The sequence below is a fragment of the Orycteropus afer genome, unplaced genomic scaffold, assembly GCF_000298275.1.
Source record: "Orycteropus afer afer isolate SDZICR_OR568_19922 unplaced genomic scaffold, OryAfe1.0 scaffold00097, whole genome shotgun sequence".
Lineage (NCBI taxonomy): Eukaryota > Metazoa > Chordata > Mammalia > Tubulidentata > Orycteropodidae > Orycteropus > Orycteropus afer.
The window spans coordinates 9466181-9488639 of NW_006921684.1; the positions used below are offsets into that span (position 1 = coordinate 9466181).

The window sequence follows — 22459 nt, forward strand, 5'->3', positions numbered from 1 at the left end:
GGTTTGAACCGCCAGCCGTCTGGTTAGCAGGCAAGTGTCTTAGCCACTATGCTACCAGAGCTCCCCATGAGTACATAGATATTTCATGAATCTGGCTTCCTTACTTTCATGGACAGTGGTGCGCTGTCTGCACCAGACCCTCATCCAAACCCTTATGGTTCATGTGCCCAAAGGCAAGGTTCCCAGGGTATTCCACTGCCACCTGCTCCACAGGAGGTGCCCCTTTTGGCTCTGCCCAGTTTACTATACTATTTTTTTTTTTTTTTAAATTATGCAGTCAGCTATCATCTTGGGGTCCAGACTTTGTGTTCCATACCCTCATCTATTTTCTCTAGTGCTGCCAACATATTAGTCCCATCTCTTATTCCCAGAGTAGTTTTAAACCATAAATTTGATCATATTACTCTCTTACTCAAAGCTTTTCATTAATTTTCTAATGCCTTAAAAATAAAATACAACTCCTTTGCATAAGGTGATCTGGGGCCTCTGTCTCTTCAGAGGGTCATGCTATACCTTCTTATCTGACCCCACCCGACCTTCTCTCCTTACTGATTCACCTGCAGTTACCTAACACACACTCTTCTAACATCTCTAACCTTCTAACATGTTACTCCCTGACATGTGTTACTCCCTGTGAACAAACATCTTTCTTCCATTTCTTCCCCTGGATAACTCCTAGTCTTATGTTAATACTTAGCTCAAACGTTTTATCTTTCAGGAAATCTTGGCTCCTCAGTAGGGCTAGAAACCATTCCCATGAGATCCCACAGCTCCTGTGCATTCTTGTGTTTCTTAACCACTTCTTTTCATCCTTGCCGCTCCCCAGGAGAAATTTAAATTCTCCTTAATGAGAGAAAGGAACCCTACTGGCACAGTGGTTAAGTGCTTGGCTACTAAACTAAAAGGTTGGTGGTTCAAACCCACCAGCCACTCAGTGGGGGAAAGATGTGGAAATCTGTTTCCATAAAGCACATAGCCTAGGAAACTCTATGGGGCAGTTAGACCCTGCCCTATAGGGTCACTAAAGATTTACAGCCTTGGAAACCCAATAGGGGTCGCTATGAGTTAGAAACAACTCGATGACAGTTGAGTTTGGTTTTTGGTTTTTTATAGGGTCACTATGAGTTGGAATTGACTTACAGTGATGGGTTTTATTATTTTTTTTTCTAATGAGAGTATACGGAGTAAGATTTAGTCTGATAGAATTGACCTCTAGAGGGCCACAAGCCATCTCAGATTTTCTGCTCTCCAAGAATCAATTTTTGGTCCCTCTTAGGGGTGATATCACCCTAAGTGAGAAGGCTTCCCACTGAAAACACTGGTGATATGAGTGATGATGATGAGTGATGTCACCCTCACTGAAAATGCCTTAACATTTTCACTATATTTTAATTCTCTCTCTATGTATCTCCTTCAATAGAACAGGATCAACTTGAAACCAATTTTTTATCTTTATATCCCCAGAGCCTAGAAGTCAGTCTGGGCCCAAGGAGACTCCAGTAAATGCTTGCTGAACAAATGAATGGATAGATGAATGAATGCTGGCATGCAATCTGGTTCTGAGGGAAGAGGTCTCTAAAGAACCTTTGTGAGTGGGCCCCCCTACGATGCCAAGTGCTAGCTTCCTTCTCCAAGGCGGGTAATATAAACCCAATCTGGTGCATTCTGAATGTGAGAATAAGACCTGGGCTGCCAGTGTGAAGACCAGCAAGCCTAGAACATCCTCCACCCACAGTTCCAAGAGTGTTTGAGGGAGCCTGAGGGTTTCAGGCTGCACTTCCACTTCCATCTGTTTTTTCGGGCTTTTGCCCAACTGGCGCTTGTAGGCCCCAGCAGCTTTGGAGGAGAGTAATAACTGCCATTTAGGAAGGGATGCTTAGATCATTTGGGTGGTGGAAGTGCTCCAAGGTACTCTCTATTTGCGGCTGCTCGGCTCAGAAAGGAGCAACTAGAGTGTTTAAGCAGAACAGAAACTTTCTAAGAAGAAATGCAGGCTCACCAGTAAGTTTCAAAGTGAGCCTACACAGATGTTAATGGTATTATAAACAGCTTTTTTCCTTTTTTTTTTTTTTTTTTTAAATCACAACAGAAGGTTTACAACTCTTAGGGAAAGATGTGAAAGGGGCCAGCCTACTTGTTTGTCTGCTCAGCTCTAGTTAAGAAAATTAATGGGACCACGGAACAGATGCAAAATTGCAGCATTACTTATCTGCAATGTTATTTTCAGGCTTCTTGAGTGCCGCCTGTTTAACAAAATGAAAACTATCTGGCTAGAATCCATACTGGCAGCTGTGTCTGTGGTCAAATAGGAGGCTTGGGTTTGGGAACGAGCCTTTGGAAACCATAAAGTGCAGGTCAACCAAAGTTCATTTCAGCTGAAAGTGATGGAATTAATTTCTGGGTATGGCTAAGTTTCTTGGAGTTAGAGAGACTTGGCAAAAGCAACAATTTAGAACTACACTCCCTATAGCTTCCACTGTGTTGTGTGGTCATTTTAAGTGGTTATATCAGAATACTTTACTGAGAATAGTCCTGCTCTGAAGAGTTGCTGAGTGCTTAAGGGTCGAATCTGAACTTTCTTTAGTTTGTTTCTTTAATTTCCAAGTCTCACAACTAGCGAGCTAAGGAGCCCTGGTAACATAGTGGTTAAGCACTTGGCTGCTAATGGAAAGGTCAGCGATTCGAACCCACCAGTGACTCCATAGGAGAAAAACCCTAGCAGTCAGCGCTCATAAAGATTACGGCCTGAGAGGAAACCCTGTGGGACAGTTCTACTCTGAGGGTCTCTATGAGTTGGAATTGCTTTGAGGGCACACAATAACAACAATTTGCAGTTTGGGGACCCTTCCCACTGCCTTTCAAGACCAAGATTGTTCGAAGCATTTCCTTGAGCTTCTGAGGCTGAAATGGATTCCGCCACATTCTCTTAACAGCTTGGACACACCCCAGAAGCATTCGTCACATTGCTCATTACTGATTTTCTTCAGTCTCTCCTTTAGGTGGTGACCAACTTAAAGATAGCGACTGAGCCCTTTTTACCTAAGCAGTCTCTTGCACAGTACCTGGAACCTCACAGACAATAAATAAATGCTGATGGCATGAATGAATGGAAAAGAAAGCCTTTAATATTTGAGAGTAGTGTCAGCATCTTTTTGGGTAAGTTTCATGGTAGAGTAATGAGACTAGTGCAGGTGAAAGAAATGCTTTCACTTCCAAGCAACATCTCTTAAACTCAGTAGCAGTACTTTGCAGCTGAGGGAAACAAATTACATTTAGTTATAAACTTTGTGTAACTGGTGAGAGGACCATCGCTGAACAACAAAGAGTGGAGCGTTAAAGAAAGAAGACCCCGAAGTGCAGAAAGACCAATATTAGTAGGAGCAACATTTCAGGAGAAAAACACTGAATATTAATATTCTAAATATTGAGACAAAGGAGGGCAACACTTCAATGTGATAGTTCAAATCATCACCATTATTTTAGATTAAGCACAAAATCAAACTTCCAAAATCAGTGACTGCTGTAATGATTAAAGTCTACTTTCCACTCAGTTGTAGCTTGATGACAGATTGGAACAAATGTGGGGAGAGACATTTCAAGATAAAATAATAATAATAAAAATAGCCCCCAAGCATTGAGTATTGCCTATGATAGTTTCAAGTTACAAGTTACTATCTGAGGTAGGCAGTATTGTATAAACATTACTGAAAATGGAACCAAATCTCAGATTAAGCAACTTGATCAGACTTCCACAGCTCAAATGACGTATAGCTGGAATTTAAAAGCTTGTGCTTTTTATGACTACAAACACTGCCTTCAGCTAATTTGTAATCACATTTTACATTTTGAGTAATGTTTTTTTTCTTGTTTTACTCTGAATAAGAAAACATTCAGATACTCAAATTGTATTTCTGTTCTAATGAGAGGATGAGAATACCAGGATCACCCCAATTCGTCCACATAGATGATCAGGTGTTCATTTTAGCCATCTATTATAAAAACATGCCATGAATATACAATGAGTTTATGTTATAGTATACAAATTTGAGAGATCTGGTTTGGGTAAATAGGGCTCTCCCTTATCTTTATAGTCCTATTTTGCGTATAGTTTGTTTTTTAATGCAATTGTTGTTGTTGTTGTTGTTGTTATTTGCCGTCGAGTCAGCCCCGACTCATAGTGACCCCTCCTTGGGTTTCCGAGGCAGTATCACTACGGAAGTAGGATTGCCCAACCTTACTTCCGAGGAGTGGCTGGTGGGTTTGAACCGCCAGCCTTCTGGTTAGCAGTCAAGTGCCTTAGGCACTATGCTACCAGTGGATTTTAAAAATAGGACCTCTTAATAATTAAAAATACTTAATCAGCGTGAAACTTACCAAAGTCTTAGGCATAGAGACTATAGGCAGAAAAGTATGGAGAGAAAAAGAGCTAAAGGAAATCAGCAACTGGACATAAGATCTAGCTCTCCAAGGGCTGAGTTGTTTCTCAAATTCCTGCCAACCTGTCTGCACACCCTGGCTTTGGAATTGGGAGCATTGCCAAATGTGTGCACCATACATATTCATCTCTGCCTTAGCTTCTTTACTCTGCAAGGAAGGTAGCTGAGATCTGCTTAGCTTGGCAAATCATGCAAAATAGGTTACTCCACAGGGCATTGCCTCTTCACTAGGACAGAACCCAGACCCATGCTGGAGGCTTTACTCTTCTCTTGAAATAAATCCCAAATAGGAAAGTGCATTTGAAGCAGGGTTATAAGAAAAGGGATGCAAATATTGGCACAGAAAATCAGTTGCTTGAGAAATAACAATGAGGACAAACTTATGCATATTTTTAAATGTTGGCTATAATAAAATGTATTTGGATGTAATCATCATTACCACCTGTTCTGATGAGTGTAACTACTGACTTGTTTTGACTTTGAATAGGAATCATGACATGACCATGAACTCAAGATCTAGATGATTTGGATTATGGAGATACCAGAATACTGACAATAACTCATTATTGGTTGGGATGAAATTGTACAAAATAGAAGTTCCCTTAGCCAATCTCTTTTTAACCAATTTTCTGGATTAATTGTGGTTCTCCATCCTCTTGGTAAAATATACTAACCACTGTCATGGAATGCTCAAGAGTAAATGGTTTCTCTCTCTAGTACCCATGACCACTTCTTCTCCTGCTATAGCTTGAGTTGTAAGCTTAAAAATGTCTAGTCTATTATGTTTATTTCCAAGCCTGTTTAAGCCATTTGTACTTGTTATTGTACCTCTATAATTTACTCTTGAAAAACCTACTAAATATGAGTTTAGCATTTCTATAAAGTCAAAGTCAAATGTTTTGGAAAGATTCATTAAGGGTGGTGGTGGGAGGCATTAGGCAAAAATCTACTGTTAATTATGTAGAGAAAAAACTCTAAAACATTGGGGAAAATCATCAAAATGTAAATGGAGTAAGCATTCATATTACTTATATGAAAGACTACTTGCAATAATTCCTTAAATTATTACTGCTTTAAAAAAAATTCAAACTGGAAATCATTATCTACACACTAAGGGTATGGTTAAGGAGCTCTGGTAGTAGAGTGACTAAGGCATCTGGCTGCTAACCAGAGGTGGTTCAAACCTACCAGCCACTCTGCAGAAGCAAGACTGGGCAATCGACTTCAGTAAAGATTTGTCACCTCAGAAACCCAAAGGGGGTCGCTATGAATCGGAATCGACTCAATGGCAGTGGGTTTTTGGAAGGCTATGGTTTGGGGGAAAAAATAAGAAGACCTGTAACTCTAATTCTCTAATTAACAGTATCAGATTCATAGGGAAGGCCCTGGACTCACCCATAAGATTGGAAACATTTTAAATTAAATCTTTACCCTATGGATATATCATTTTCTATTATTCTCCACATTATCTGATTTTTTCAATTAATGGACCAACCATCACTGCTAATCATATGCATGTAAAAGGAGTTCCATTGCACAGCCACAGAGAGGATGGTCCTTGGACCACAGCAGTAGTATCACTTGAAATTTGGCTAGAAATCCAGAATTTCCACAACAACTTGGAGTAATGCCCAGTATCCATGTTTTAACAACCTCTGCGGGTGATCTTGAGGCCCACAGGCCTACAAGAGTTCACGAAGGACTGTGCCACTGTCACCACACACTGCAGAAGGCACTAAGAGTGGGTACAGCCCTTTTAGAGAATGACATGGCACAAGAAAATAATAATAAAAAAATCCTTTTTATTCTGACTCAGCACTCTTACTTCCAGGAATTTTTCCTTAGGAAATAAGAAGAAAAAATGCATAAAGCTATCCATGGTAGTAATAGCTACTATATATATATATATATATTTTAAATGGAAGTAATCTAACTATTTAAGAAGAGAAATATGGTAAATAAATTATAGGTAGTCAATAAGAAATTATAGATATTAAGACTTTATAAAATGGTGAAATGTTTATAATATAAATTAAGAAATGTAACATTCACTATGGTTATAATTATGTAACATAAATACCAACAAAGAGTAGAAAATTACTAGTTCCATTGTATTAGGGTAGTATTGGGTGATTATTTAGTTCTCATCTTTTAAAAAAAAATTTAATACAGTTAAAATAATGTTTATATAATGAACATCTTAATTATATTATTTAAAAGTACTGTTATTTAAAACTCACACTACAGTATCTATGCACAATTTAAAGATCCTTTTAACAATGTAAAAGATTGTTGCAATGTCAGTAACCAGCTGTTGTATTTAAAACATCCAGATCTAATATCTTTTGTGACAGATGGGCAGTTAAAAAGATCAGTTTTAGAACTAAGGATGCTACCAATACCTGAATTATCTTCATCTTTGCGGATTTTGAGCTTCACCAGGTCTTCACACTGCTGGAGGATCTGAACTGCATCTTCCATGGAACAGTTGTCCAGCCGGATGTTGTCTATTGCAAGTAATTTATCGCCAAGTTCCAGGGTTCCAGTTCTGTTAGTAAATGCAATGCAGCACATAACTAGTAACAAGCACTTCACTAGGCCATTTAAAGAGGCATTAAGCATAATGTAGCATTATGGTAGTCTTAAGAGGTTCTTCAACTGCTTTTAAATTGTACTTTAAAGACAAATACTTCCCCTCCCCTTTTCTCCAGTCTTATTTTGGATGACTGCTGTGGCATTACATTGCACAGTATTAAAAGCATTTTTCTCATCTTTTTTCAAATTAAATCAGGACATTCATATAAGCTTCACTTTGGAAGTTTAAGGTTCCTAGGAAGGGAGGTAATGGGCTGGAATCTGTAGAGATCCAGATATCCTTATGCTCCTCCACATTGTTGCAGCACTTTTGATCCTTGGCAGTCCAGACACTAGAAGAGGGCTGAGGGAGTGAGAGGAAGCAAGGTGGGATGGAGCTACTGGAGGCCTGAGGCTTGGAGTCTCTGTCATTTTACCAAGAGTGCCCCTTGATACTTTAATAATGACCATGGACCATACAGGCCTATTGAAAGTTTTCAAAGTCCACTATGAAATGAGAAAAATAATGAGAATATAGTATGGATATGTGTTTGTGCATGTCTGTATGTGTTTAAAGGAGCCCAGGTGGCACAACGGTTAAGTGCTCAGCTGCTAACCAAAAGGTTAGTAGTTCAAACCCACCCCATGTCTTTGGAGGTAAGACCTGGTGATCCGCTTCCGTAAAGATTACAGTCTAGAAAATCTGATGGGGCAGTTCCATTCTGTCACACAGGGTCACTATGAGTTAAAACAGACTCAAAGGCATCCGACAACAGCAACATGTGTATAACACACACATATTTGTAAGAAAGGTTACATTACAACTGTAAATGTATTGGGAAGAACTATTCTTTAAAACATTATATCTGCGACAGACACTGCTAATGGTTTCCCAGTATCGACTCTCTTTTTCCTTCTTTTAGTAATAAACCCTCTCAGGTTTTAGCTGGGTACATACATGGGCTCACTGTCTCAGTGCACAAGTCTCAACCTCCATGACTAATAGTTGTCAACATGGGACTAAATTTGGCACTGAAATTGGGAAGTGATATATTCAACTTCGAGTTCATTCCCGTAAGATGCTTGCCTCAGACTCTTCTCACCTACCCTTCCTCCTATCTGCTCTAATACAAAACTGCAATGACCACAGTCAGCTGGGGTAGATGGCAGGGCTACTCCCCCAACTCTGGATTGTCCCAACAGCTACATGAGAAACCAACTTCCGTCTTGTTTGAACCCCTGTACTTATGAGTCTCTTTGACTCAATACTTAGCTTATACTTTAACTCATACACTGTCCTTCCTACTTTTGTAATGTTAAAATAGTGTCTCTTCAATGAAATGATTGTGATCATAGATGGGATTTTTTCCAAGTCCTTATTTGAAAAATGAAAAGTAAGTTAACAATCTTATACCAATACCCTCAATATTTAAAAATATTTTTGATCTGTGAAATAAAAAAGTTTGAGAACTCCTGACTGTGATGGGATTTGGAAAGTGGAAGGTAAGAAGTTAGTGCCTATTGGTCCTTTTCTTTAATCCAGATAGTCTAAATTTGAGGAAGCTCAAACCAAACAGGAAACACGGACATCGTTTAAAGCTTAAGGACCTGGTTTGACCAGGGAGGACATGCCTAGCATGGAGCAAAACTCTCTCCTGTTTTAACTGGGAGGACTTTCAATTTTTAAGCTGGAAAATAAAGGACAGAAGGTGAACAGTGAAGGAGAACATATGCTGGACTCATGAAAGACCCTAAAAAAACAATATTAGCTCACTGTGTATGGAAATAAATTGACATGAGGGGAAACATCTTAGCAGTCACTGGCATACAGGATGTCAAAATCTCATGGATGAATAGTGGTTGCCTGGAGCAAGAGAATCCAGTGATCTATTAGCAAGGTCTGCCTTGGGTGTTGAAGAGGTCATTGCTATTTTATTTAAGAGATGACTTGGAATAGGCCCGACATCCATTTTCCTTACCTGTGTGCCACACTGCCTTTCTTGATATCTGAAATGACAAGGGGGTCCCCTGGTTTCCTACTGGACGGTGCTGCAATAAGGAAGACAAAATAATGACATCTACATATCCGTGGAGCAATCACTGCTATGTATTTCCCTGTTTTACAATAACTGCTAATGCAAGTACAGTTTATATTAAAAGCAAAGATGATCAGCAAATTAATTAGAAAATACACACATTCTATCTTCTTGATCTAAAATTATATTTGCATTAAAATACTGGTAAACTTAAAAACAAAAGCAAAGTCATTTAAAATTTGCAACTGGAGAAAACATAATGAAATCAGCTGCCCACCAGGTTTGCATCTATTTTAATCAGTGATTTTCAAGAGTGGAGGTGAAAGTTGGGTACCCTAATAAGAAAGTATTAAAACCAACTAGGCATTGATATGTGGTCCCTCCATTCCTTTCCAATGATAAGACACCACTGTTGACAGGAATGTGTCACACTCCCAAGTGTATTGGGTAGGAAAATGGATGAGAACTACTAGTTTACATTCCTTTTTTTTAACCCCCCCCCGAAGGAAATTGTTTTCTTGTATGGACGTTGTTGTTGTTGTTGTAATGTGCTGTCGAGTCGGCCCCGACTCATAGTGACCTCTCCGTGGGTTTCCGAGGTGGTATCACTACGGAAGTAGATTGTATGGACTATAAATCTGTAAATTCTGCTTGCAAATTCATACCTGGAAACCTCTGAAATGTTCTTGAATGTGACCATTTAATTTTATTGACAATAAAAAATATTTTGTTGCTACCTAATTATATTTTGATAATGCTCATATTCTAAACAGGCACATGTAACTTTCACTGACTTTACAGCTAAAACTATCATCCTGTACCATGGTATAGCTGGGCTTTATAACTTTTCTTAGAAACAGTCCCATTTGATAAAGCTCAATTAGAAACAAGAATCTATTTAGATTAACCTTGGAAATATTACTCTTGCCCTAGAAAGTTTAATGTAGGCATTTGATACTTAAAATTAACCAAACTAACATTTGAAAAAAAAAAAAAAAAAAACAATTTGCCTCTAAGGGAAGATGTTTTGCCAACCTGGAGCCTGAAGTGATTTCCTTTTTAAGACCATTAAAAGACCCCTAAAGGGAGATTTTATTATAAACAATCTGATAACCCCATAATAATCACAGAACCATATTATATCCCTAATCCCATCTGAATCCCAGGAAAATGTTTATGCAGAAGAACAGATGGTCAAATATCTCAACACAACATTTGAAGAAAAAGTAAACACACACACCAACACCTTACTCACTGTCTAAATTGTTCTATCAGAAATGTTAATGGAACTCCATTCAATCATTATTCTTAGCTGCTAGCAAAGTATGCAAAACATTCTATTTTCTACAATTAATTTATAAGTTAAATGTGTAGTCAATAATTTGGTATAATTCCTCTAGAGAAATATAAACATTTAGCATTTTTACTCATGTCATATTTCAAAACTGCAAACTGTTCTGGGCAGAGGGCACAAAAATAAAAACTTTGTTATTACAGAAAATGCAACTTTTCTAGCATCTGTTAATGTATTTACACAATATTGTGACAAGCTGGAGAACCCACATAACACTCATTGTTTCCTTTGGCATTTTAAAAAATCCATGATCCACTGAAATGTTTTGTGAAACTAAACAATAGTAGAGGCAATAAAACACATCAAAACCACCTCTATCATCTTTGTAACAGAGGAAAACAGTGCTGTGACCTCCCGGAAAAACCCACAGAACTTTGCAGAGAGGTTTGAAACTTCTATGAACTACAGATGTGTATGGCAGCCATTTTCTTGTTTACTAGTGTTCTGGTTACCTAATGCCACTCTGACAGGAATATACCACAAATGGGATGGCCTTAACAAACAGGAGTTTATTCTTACAATTTGGAGGCTTTAAGTCTGAGTTCAAAGTGCCAGGCTCTAGGGGCTGGGTGAAAGCCTCTCAGTCTTGGACATCAGCTCTGCCTCCTGCTCCCAGCCCACTAAAGCTAGAGGCTTTTCTTCACTCAGCTGCTGGCTGCTGAAGCTGACAAACCCAAGGCTGACAAGTAAAAAGGCACAGAATCGATATTACCAAACCACATGGTAGGCCACTGATTCAAGTCCACTGAAAGTCTCAAGATCAGCAGAACATGGCAGGCTGCTGACACGGCTACATGCAGAGTTCAAGAATGCCATAAGCTAGAGACCATTGCCCAAGGCTTCTCTTTATGTACAGGAAGCAGACCACATTCCCTAAGGCAGCTACTCAGCTGCTCACAGTAGATCCCACCATGGAGTTGATTACCAGTCTCATCATGGGGAATACTGCCCAGCCATTCAACCAGGCCCAGCCAAGATGACACTCAGACTTAACTACCACAACTAGATTCTGAACTATTTACTATATTTCATCTTAAAACCTCCTATTTGTTAAAAAAAAAAAAAAATAGGATAAGTACCTTGAATGCATATGAGTGAAGATGGGAGTGAGGAGCATTTATTTGTCTTTCTGGGCTTCAGCTTCCTTCAGCTGGCACTCCAGCTCCTTGCCCTCTAGCACACAGCCATCTCCTCGGCACACTGGCCTGGCCTCCACGCGACAGACGCATGGAGCTAAGATGCTTGCCCTGCAGGAATCGCTCCTCTCGAAGACTGCTGAGGTTGGGGTTCTTTTCCCTTTCATCATATTTTTTCCTAAGTTTTCTTTGATAGCTTTTTCTTTAAAATCTCTTCCTCCTCTTCACTGTATAGTCCAGCCCAGGCTGTTTCTTTGGGTAATATGGCCCTGATTTTGTCTTTTGCTGGGAACATATTAAGCCTGGCTTCCTAGATTCGATGAGTTTACTGGGGAAAGATGGTTGACAGTCTTAACATTTAGTTTGTAAAAACTTTCCCTTAATTTCTGCTTTTAGAACAGTTGCTGGCCTCAGCTATATTCTTCCAGTCCAGAGATCCTTCATTTTATGCTTTCCAAGGAAGAAAACTCTAGGCTTCTGCTCTTTGAGTGGGGTAGGGGAGGTTGGCTGTGCTAGATGGGGATGACATCTGAGGAACAAATTCTTTTTTTTTTTTTCTTTTCACCATTGTGATTTGGGTGAAAGTTTACAGAGCAAAATCATTTTCCATACAGCAGTTCATGCAGATTTTGTTTCATGACATTTGACTGCAGTCCTTGCAATGTAACAGCTCTCTTCCTACTTCCTCCCTGTGGTTACCTTTTCTGTGTGCCTATCTTTCCCATACATTCCTGCTCTCTGAGCTATATTCCTGTGCAAATATTTCATTTCTGATCTCCCATGGTTGATTCTTCTAAGGAGTGTACTACCTGGTGTAAATATTCACCTTATATGCCTGTCTATTGTTTGGGTGGAAGCCACAGGAGTGGGTTCAATTCTAGGCCCAAAGGGTTACTAGGGGCCATAGTCTCAGGTGTTTCACCAGTCTCTACCAGACCAGTAAGCCTGGTGTTTTTTTTTTTTTTTTTAATGATTTTGAGTTTTGTTCCACGTTGTTCTCCCACTCTATCCAGGATCTCCTGTACTGATCCCCTTCTGAGTGGTTGACAGCAGTAGCTGGGCACCACCTAGTTCTTCTGGTCTCATGGTCATACAGGCTGAGGTAGAACTAATTCATTCCTAATACTCTTTCAACCAGTCTTCCTGTCTCAGCTCTACTGCTACTCTCACTTCCAGAAGTTCCTGGTTTCACCAACTCCTGAGGCTTTAGGGAGATTAGGGTGTAAATCAGGCTTATTCACAACTTCCCCATCTGCTTTTTACGATAAATTCATCTTTCTCCATCTTCTTTGTAATTTCCAAATTTTTTACCCTTGTCTACTTTCATTTTTCTCCAGTGGGATTTTGCCTTTCAAAAAATGTTATATTCAATTTAATGTTCTGAGTGGAAGCAGAGCTGAATCAATCATCTTTTGATCCCTGAAGTTTTAAATTCACTGGTTACACCTCACTATCAAAAACATATTCTTATAGAGAACATGGGTTCTTTCCCCTCAAACAGCTGTCAGATGAAGGATTTACCATGATTTAAATAACTTTTTTCTGTATTTGAAGGCAGGTGAAATCTGAATTGTCAAGCTAATTAAATATGAATGAACAAAGTATTTTAAGAATATTCTATAATAGCCAACCATTCTTGGAACTTACTCTATTAGTCAAGGTCCTCTGCTCAAAGAGGCTCATAGAGTTTCCAAACCATACTGGAAAACATAGACAGCCATGCATGCACGTGTGCACACACACAATCAAATCATTGTGCTTTATTTTAATTGCAACCATACATGGCAAGTAAAACAAGTTGTTTAATTGGAAATGGAGCTGTGAGTACAGTTTTTATGGCAAAGCTGGCAAAAAGCAAACCATTCTCTTCTAAATATGCTGAAAATTTAAGGGAAAAATGACAGATTTGTTGGGCTTGTCATAAAAGCTTCTTTATGATTTTACAAAAAAAAAAAGATAGAAAGAAAGAAAAAGTAAGGCCAGCTTTTGTTTCGGCAAACAATTTAGTCACAACTAAAATGGAAAGCCAACAAATTAACTTCACTCACAAAATGCTGCCTCTTGCTCTTCTGATATAGGGTCTGGGAAGGCTCATCAATCAGATGGTGATGGGGATGAGTGGGGCAGTGAAAGTAAAGCCAGCATTAAGTCGGGCAGAATGAGTTTGAATCCCTGCTTAGCCTTTTATTAGCTCTGTGTCATTGGGCCAGTTACCCAGCTAAGCCTTACTTTCTTCTCTATAAAATGAAAATAGATGTCATAGGGCTGCTTTGAGGATTAAATAAGGAAAAACATATAAAAGGCTTAATGCTGTGCCAGGTACAAAATAGATACAGATTCCTGTAATAAAATCTCAAAAGAAAACATTAATATCAAAAGGGCTTGACTGACAACTGAAGGTGACAGAGACAATCAGCATTCTCTCTGACTTGAAAGGTAGGTGGGTATAGCAGAGGGATGTGGCTGTTTTCTGAATGGCTGAGGTATGCAGCCAACCAGAATGTGGTCTCTGGTCTCCAGCTGCATCCTTCTGTTAGGTTGTCTCACATTATTTTCTACAATAACTCACTTGTATTACGGAAATAACACGAAGAAAAGTAATACCTGATATTAGTATCTTATGCATTGGGAGCTTAGGAAAATTACTCTAAAACTGCTCAACACATCCCAAATCAGAGGGACTCATTTCTCAGTCAATTAGGTATAACAGAGTATGCCATAATCTGAGTGTGAAAGCTGTAATGGTATACTTCAAGAGATGGAGGGCCATTTCTTATAAGACAGAAAGTGGAACTCTGTATAAAGATTGTGAGAAAAGTCACTAAGTCCTGACAGTGGCTCTTCCATTAATATACTGTCTGTGTGTGTTTGAGAAAAGGGTCTCTTCATTTCTTCCAATACTTTGGAAAATTATGGAGAGATAGACTCCCCCCCCCCCAAAAAAAAAAGTATAATCAGTTCCCATGAGTTGAATCTGACTCATGCGGGCTGCCATGTGCAAATATAGTTCACATTAAATTTTATAGTTTAGATCTTTGCTTAACATATTTCACCAGGCTCTATGTGTAAAATAAATAATGAAGGTATTAACAAGAACAATCATCATTACAGCACTAATATGGATTAGAGTTCCCAGGTGGTCTATGTATTTTAAATATGCTAATTTAATCTTCTCAACAAGCTCTGAGGAAACCCATTGCCATAGCGTCAATTCTGACTCATAGCGACCCTTTAGGATAAAACTGCCCCATAGGGTTTCCAGGGCTGTAAATCTTTATGGGAGCAGACTGCTTTATCTTTCTCTCACAGAGTGGTTGGTGGGCTCTAACCACCAACCTTTTGGTTAACAGCTGAATACCTTAACCACTGTACCACCAGAGCTCCTTGTTTTGAGGAAAGTACCCCATTTTATAGATGAGGAAACTGGGTACAGAGAGGTAAAGGAAATTGCCCAAGGTCTACAGGAGGAGGGGAGTTGGCAGCCTGGGCTCTTAGTCCATGCTCTCAATCACTTCCCAAGTCAGTGATTCTTCAAGTCACTCAATAGCCTTTGAACAAGCATCTATATTCATCATCCCCCTTAAAAGCTAATTTCCTGGCATGCACAGTGCTTAGCACAGGACTGTTTGCAGATAAAGACTTCTCATTTATTCAACAAATTGAGGTAATTAATAAGCACCTTGTAGATGCCAGGAATGTGCTAGGCCATAGGAGTTTGCTATCTCATATAATGAAAATGAACTCTGGACAATTTTTTTTAAGTAAATTCTTCTTTCTCACTGGGAAAATATGAATATTTCCCACAAGGAGACACAAACTCAGCATGGTGATGATTGGTTGTGTAAATGGAGCTGTAGCTCTAGAAGGGCTGACAACTGTGCTCGACAGGCTTATGTATCATTTCTCCATCCAGGAATAGACTAACACTTTAGCTTCCACGAATAGTGTTAGCTTATGGCTGACTAAAATTCTGACCATTCTTGTGGAGGTTCAGGTTGTTGTCATTATTGGAATTAAAATCAGTTTTAGAAGTAATACTTAGTACATGCATACCACCATTATCATGTACACTTTAAAGCAATTTTTCATGTGAATAAGTATTTTGTAGTTCTGTGTGTACTTTTACATGACTACATCACAAACAAACTGAATATATGAACATTTATTTTTCAAAAGGAATATATCACAGGAGTAGTTTTAAAATAGGTACTCCCCTGAATAAATTATATTTTTATTTAAATCAATTTTTGAGAATGAATATATTGCAAATAACAATCAAAAGAAGACCAGTTCTACCTCATTAAAATTTGAGAGTAAAAGAACTCTGTGGCAATGATGACAGGTACTTCTTATGGGTAGGCATCTTTAGTATACCCAAGGCAGTGGGCAACTCTCAGGACAGGGGCTGTATTTTCAGACCTGTATAGGGCCTAGGGTATGGTGAGCACTCAAAAGGTACTTATGGAATTCAGGCAAAACAAAGAAAGCAATGGAAGGTAGGCCCTTTCTACATTGTACACATTTCCAGGAGGTACCACTTTCACAGCTAGTTCTGATAAAATAAATGAATGGAACGGAATAAACAGAACAAATGACCACCCAAAGGTTACATGGGTTCTGCAAATTTTTTTTAATAGTTAAGTACTGATGTGCTTGCCCTTAATTCCAGTACCCGCTGCTGTTGACAGAATAATGACATAATGTCTTTGTTTCATGGTGAACAAACTGAGAACACTAAGTTACCCAGTGAAAGGCATAAACAACTTTAGTAGCACCTTCAATAACGCTGTCTCCAAAACCCCATCTGTGGTACAGTGAATTACTTAATATGGTTCTTCTACTCATGGTCTTGTGACTCCCAACAGATGACTGGGTGGAGCTACACATGTGTAAGGTGCTTGTGGCCCACTAAGGGGATTGGGTAGCTTGTTAATGATGTCAATAAGGTTCATAGTGCCTTTGTGGGGGTAGGACTGTGCAAATAAGGTATAAAAAAAACAAAAAGAAACAAACAAAAAACCTCACTGCCGTCAGGCTGATTCAACTCATAGCAACCCCTCCTTGGGTTTCCGAGGAAGTATCTCTACAGAAGTAGATTGCCCAATCTTCCTTCTGAGGAGTGGCTGGTGGGTTTGAACGTCCAGCCTTCTGGTTAGCAGTCAAATGCCTTAGGCACTATGCCACCAGAGCTTCTAAATAAGGTGTATGGAATCCTAATATGAAGAATGGTCAGTTTTGCCATCTTGCTAGGCTTAAAATGAACCATCCCATAGATGGAAAGTGGGCAGTCTCACCATCCGGAGAGAAGAGCCCAGAGCGAAGCATGTCCTTGGACCCAAGATCCCTGCACTGAGACGACGGCAGAAAGATGGTGGCAGCAGAGGCACCAGAACTGAGAGACTGGCATGAGACAGAGCAGTGGGTTTGTTGGTCCATGGAGCCAGAAAGCTAAGTGCTTGCTGGTGGAAAGGGGGTACACCTATTGGCAGAGCTAAAGGAGCTTTGTAACACTTGCTTGAGCATGGCGGAGACTGGGCTGAGAGGCCAAGGGCCAAAGAGAGGTATGCCTGTGGACATGGCGGCGGAGAGGGGGTTGTCCTGATTGAAGAAATGTATCCTGAGTGTTCCCGAACCTGAATTGTAACCTGTTGCTTACCTAATAACTCTCCTAACTATGAGTAAAGTCTGTGAGTTCTGTGTGGTCACTGCAATGACTTATCAAACGCAGCAGAGAAGTAGAATGCTGTGCAAGGGACGGCTGGTGTCAGAATAGGTAAAAGGGTTGGAGGGTGGCGGCATGTCTGACTTCTGCCTCATAGGAATCAGCCTGGTTGCTGATGGCAATTTTCTCTCCCTGTTGTGAAGTTAGGAGGAGCTCTAGTAGCGTCATGTTAAGGCATTTGGCTGCTAACAAAAAGATTCATGGTTCGAACCCACCAGCTTCTCTGCAGAAGAAAGACGAGGCAGTCTGCTTCTTTAAAGATTTATAGCCTTGGAAACCCAATGGGGGTTGCTATGACTCAGAATTGACTTGATGGCAGTGCATTCGGTTCTGTGAAGTTAGAGGAGGTCAGAGGTTGCCTCCTCCATGCCCTTTTGCACCACCTCATCTCTCCAGTCACTGAAAGACACATCAGGCTGTTCAGGCCTACTTTTCTCTCAATAGGCTGCTCGAGGGCTTGGGGGATACAGTATACAACTTCTCACTCCTCTACAGTAAAACCTGCAAAGTCTGGAAACTATGTAAGGTGGAAACCTGTCAGGGAAGGAAAACTAAAATATTTTTCTATCAAAATGAGCTATAGAAAAGTGGTAAGACTGCATCCTGTCAAAGGCAGAAAACTTGTGAGACCAGAAAAACCAAGAGAGTCCTGTTGAACTCCTGCTTTCAAAGATCTCCCTGTCTATGGCTTTCTTATTCTTAGTATTTGTTCAGAATTCTAGTTTCATTCCTTCACAGGATTGCACTAATTATCTGTGGTTTACTGGTTATAAATAAACTTTCATTTTCAGTGCTACATTTATATAGAAAAAGTTGAAATGGACAACCTCATTTCACACTGCCCAATCAATAACTTTTATTTATTTTTGCCTTAGTCACTGACATAAATGCTGTCTGACCGAGTATATTAACAGGGCACTTTTATGTGGCCTCATCACTCTTTCTTGATGGGACCACCTCTTGGTCACAGATACTGCTTCTATGTCAGCTTTGGTCATTATGCATTAATCATATGCTTCATTTCCTACTTCACTTATGGATGAATTTCACCTATGGCTATTAAAAGCACAAAATTCTCAATTTGTATTCTACAAAACTGCATTGGGGCTGAAATTTTCAAAGTGGTTCTACCAAAGCAGTTGTAAGTCTAGAATCTAAGGAAATGAGAGAATTTTATGTATCCGGCTTTTTCCTTTTGATTTGGTTACCCAGATACTCTGCACCATGGAGGAAGTCAGGAATCTAAGGTAAGAGATGCTGTATTTGTTTAGTGAAAAGGATTAGAGATGCATAGTGTACAGACAACAATGGACTCAAATGCAATGATCATGATGATGGCTCAGGACCAGGCACCGTTTTGTTCTATTATACATAAGGCTGCAGTGAGTCAGCTGGCTTGATGGCAAGTAACAACAACAACAAGTGAAAAGATGGGAAGATAACCTTAAAAGGAAATAAATATAAGTTTTGCTAGTTAAGCAGCTTATGGTGAAACCCAAATTCATAATATATGAAAATGTAGAGAACTTACATGTATTTATATGCCCATCTACTTGTTCACAGGGGATGTGAGACAGATATATATTATATACTTATCACTTGTCATTTTATAGATGAAGAAATGTAAGATTGGAAACAATGTAAGGAATTGGTCCCATTCATATAAATTTTGGTATCATTACAAGAAAGTTGGCAATGACACTTAAAACATTTGCTTCACCTGCAAACAATCTGATAAGACAATTTGCTAGTGTCTTTTAGAAATCCAGTATTAAAAAAATTTTAAAAAAATTTCTACTTACAGCTTATGGTTATTCCAAGTTCCACATTGTGCTTCTTAGGCAGCTTCACATGAAACGTTCCACTACTTGGGATGACAGACTCTGTAATTTCAAAGCAAAGAAGAGTGTGTTTATTGAAGAGCAAGAAGAGTGTAGCACCAATTAATAAGAGGGCATCAGGGATACTTGCTTCATAATCATCTGTAATTAAAACTGCAAGAACTCAAGTACAATCAATTTCTGTAATGTCTTGGTGAATTAAATTCACAGTGATGAATATATGACCCATACATACATACATAGGCAACTATGCATAATTCACAGCAAGAGTAGAGTTCAGTATTTCTCAGATGTGACTCAGGCACTGCGTGCATCAAAATTACTTGAGGTGCACGTAAAAAAGACATTTCTGAATCATCTCAGATTTATGGAATCAGAACCTCTGATGAGAGAGACAAGGAATCTGCTTTTTAAACATGTTCTCCAGGTGATTCTTAATCATGGTAAAGCTTGAGACCCACAGGTCTGGTTATTTTCTTTCTTCCCCAACTATATTTTCCCATGTTTTACTATTCAGCACATTTTTGTTTTTTCATCTGATTTCTGAAGTTAGTTGGAGGGAGCAGATTTCAGGAGCGATGTCAGGTTGTTGTGTTGGTTATCAGTTTTGGTGTTTGTGTGTGCAGGGTGTGTGTATGCCTTAATTTGTCATGTAGATAGTGAAAAGAACACTTAAAGAGGTGGAAACGGGTGATATTCAAAATATTTAACAACCAGAATGGTACTGACCACATAATTGAACTGATACAGACTATAATCTTAAAGCACAGGGGTCCAAGATGCCCCAATTGGGCCAAGAATGGCCCTTGAGTATCTGGAGAGCTCTAGAAGTTTCAAGGGAGAATCAGGGGTCAGAGGGGCACTGGAGCAGGGTGAAGGTGGGCTCAGATATTGGCCACCCAGTACAGCAACAGAGGCAACGAGTGTGCCCTGGCTGAATCTCAATCCTGGACAGAACTAAGTTGATTTTATCAAGGTCTGACTAGTATTTGAGCAGGGACTGCTAACAGTTACCTGTTGTGTTCAAGTTGATTTTGACTCATGGTGAAGCCCATGTACCACTGTAGAACTCTGCCCTATAAGGTTCCAATGGCTAGTTTTTCAGAAGTAAATTACCAGCCTTTTCTTCTGAGATGCCTCTCAGTGGACTCAAACTTCCAACCTTTTAGCTAACAGCTTAGTATGTTAATCATTTGCACTGCTCAGGGACACAGAGGAATTGCTGTTGTTGTTGTTACGTGCCATTGAGTCGGACCCAACTCATAGCGACCCCTCCTTGGGTTTCCGAGGCAGTAGCACTACAGAAGTAAGATTGCCCAACCTTCCTTGCGAGGCGTGGCTGGTGGGTTTGGACTGCCAGCCTTCTGGTTAGCAGTCAAGTGCCTTAGGCAGTACGCTACCAGAGCTCCCAGAGAAATTGCTACCCATTCTTAAATATACTCTTAAAATTGCTTTAACAATCTGGAGACCTTCAGTTAGAGAGAAGGGTACAATGGAAATATCCTCTGGGAATGTTAACTTCTATTCATACTAAGTTGTTAATAATTATAATCCCTTTCTAAAAGCTTTAGAAAGAAGTGAGAAAGGACTCCAAGAAGCAAACAGAACTTGAGCTGGAGAAGATTATAGTTTAAATAAAGTTTACTGCTTAGTTTTGCTCAAGGCTAGTTCTCCAACTTGCAAACAAAGAATTAACTACGATGGTGAAATGTATAGAATCACTAGGCCCTAGGGCCTCTGGTCCAATTTGCCAATCACATATCTAATACATCGTCAGTCCCTGCAAAGCAGAGGTGGAAATCTAGGAACAGTCTTCTCGGAAGCAGAGAGGGTTGGAGTATTCCCTTCCTTGTTCTCCCTTTACTTGCTTTCTTGGCCTTTTTGTCCTTTCTCATGAGAAATTTAGCCTTGTACAGGAGCAGCATCCGATATTCCAACTCAGATGGTTTGCATGGAATATTAAACTGAAGAGGACAAAAAAATTTGACTTCCAGGGAAACTCCAGGCTTCTAGAAAGCCACCTGTGAAAATGAATCCACCCCTTCTCTCAGCTAGTGCTGGTGGGTGAAGGAGGCCTTTCTCCTCTGGTCTCCTCCTTCCATTCTGTTCTTCAGTCACTTTTCAGCAGAATGAGAAAATCTGCTCCCTTCTCCCACTTCCTGCCCCTCTTCTTAACTCTCTTGTTCTGTCAGATGTCACTGTGTGAGTATTATAGATATGAGTTAATACCTTTAGTTTCACTGCAGTTCTCAAGTTACACTCTAATCAGCCAATAAGTGAGCCTACATATTTTTGTTTGTTTGTTTATATATCTACTTTCGTAGTGATACCGCCTGGTAAACCCGAGGAGGGGTCGCTATGAGTCGGATCTGACTCGATGGCAGTGAGTTTGGTTTTTTTTGGTTTTATTCATTATGAATTTGTACTCTGTACACCAATATTCACTGCAGCACTTTTTTTAATGGTCAAAAGGTAGAAACAACCAAAATGTCCACCAGATGAACGGATAAGCAAAATGAGGCACATATACACACTGGAATACTCCAGAGCCATAGAGAAGAATGAAGTCCTGATACATGTATAGCATGGATGAACCTAGAAAACATCATGTTGAGTGAAGTCAGTCAGTTGCAAAAGGACAAATACCCTATGATCTCACTTATATGAAACAAGCAAATATACAGAAACCAAAGATTATGAGGGCCTACCAGAGTGGGTGAGAGGGGGAAAGGAAGGGCTTTTGCTTAGGAAGTGTCGAGTTTATTAATGGCAGTAGAATAATTTGGAAATGGATAGCAACAAAGCTGCACAACATAAGGAATGTAATCAAAGTCACTGAATTGTACAAGTGAAAATAGTTGAAGGTTTTGTTGTGTATATTTCAACCTTCAATTTTTTTGTTGTGTATATTTTACTTAACCACAATAAAACAAAAACATAAGAAAAAGTTTGTATCCCAACAAGACTTAAGGAAGGGAAAATTATTTTTCCAATTAATTTCAAAAGACTAACTAATTTTGATGCACTGGGGAAGAAAAAGAGAACTGAGGTGGTGGGGGGAGTGCAAAAACTGGTGTTTCATTTTCTTACTTTAGGTACTGCAAGTATCATAAATATTTACTTTTAAAAGATTTTTCAACTCCATTTTTCCTCTTCCATCTCTCTCCTGACTCCTCCCCACTCCCTGTCCCAGCAATGGAAGGCTAAGTGCCCCAGCATAGACAAGGGGGCTGAGAGGTATCTGGAAGTGGCTTCATTTTGCCCATATGCACCAACAGCAAGTCTGCAGGGAGAAGGAAGAAAAGAAGTAAGTATACAGGAAGAGAGACCAGGAGGCCCTGAAGAGAGAGGCTGTTCTTG

At 39.5% G+C, this 22459-nt stretch overlaps 1 protein-coding gene across 1 annotated transcript in view; it reads right to left on the minus strand.

Moving 5' to 3' along the window:
- The window catches only part of GRIP1 (glutamate receptor interacting protein 1), a 515267-nt gene that overhangs the window by 52964 nt on the left and 439844 nt on the right, over positions 1–22459 (minus strand). The window contains exons 14-16 of the mRNA XM_042781204.1: positions 19061–19141; positions 8990–9059; positions 6839–6984 (exon numbers count right to left, since the gene is read on the minus strand). Coding sequence (XP_042637138.1) covers positions 6839–6984; positions 8990–9059; positions 19061–19141 — 297 coding nt within the window. The remainder of the gene's footprint in view (positions 1–6838; positions 6985–8989; positions 9060–19060; positions 19142–22459) is intronic.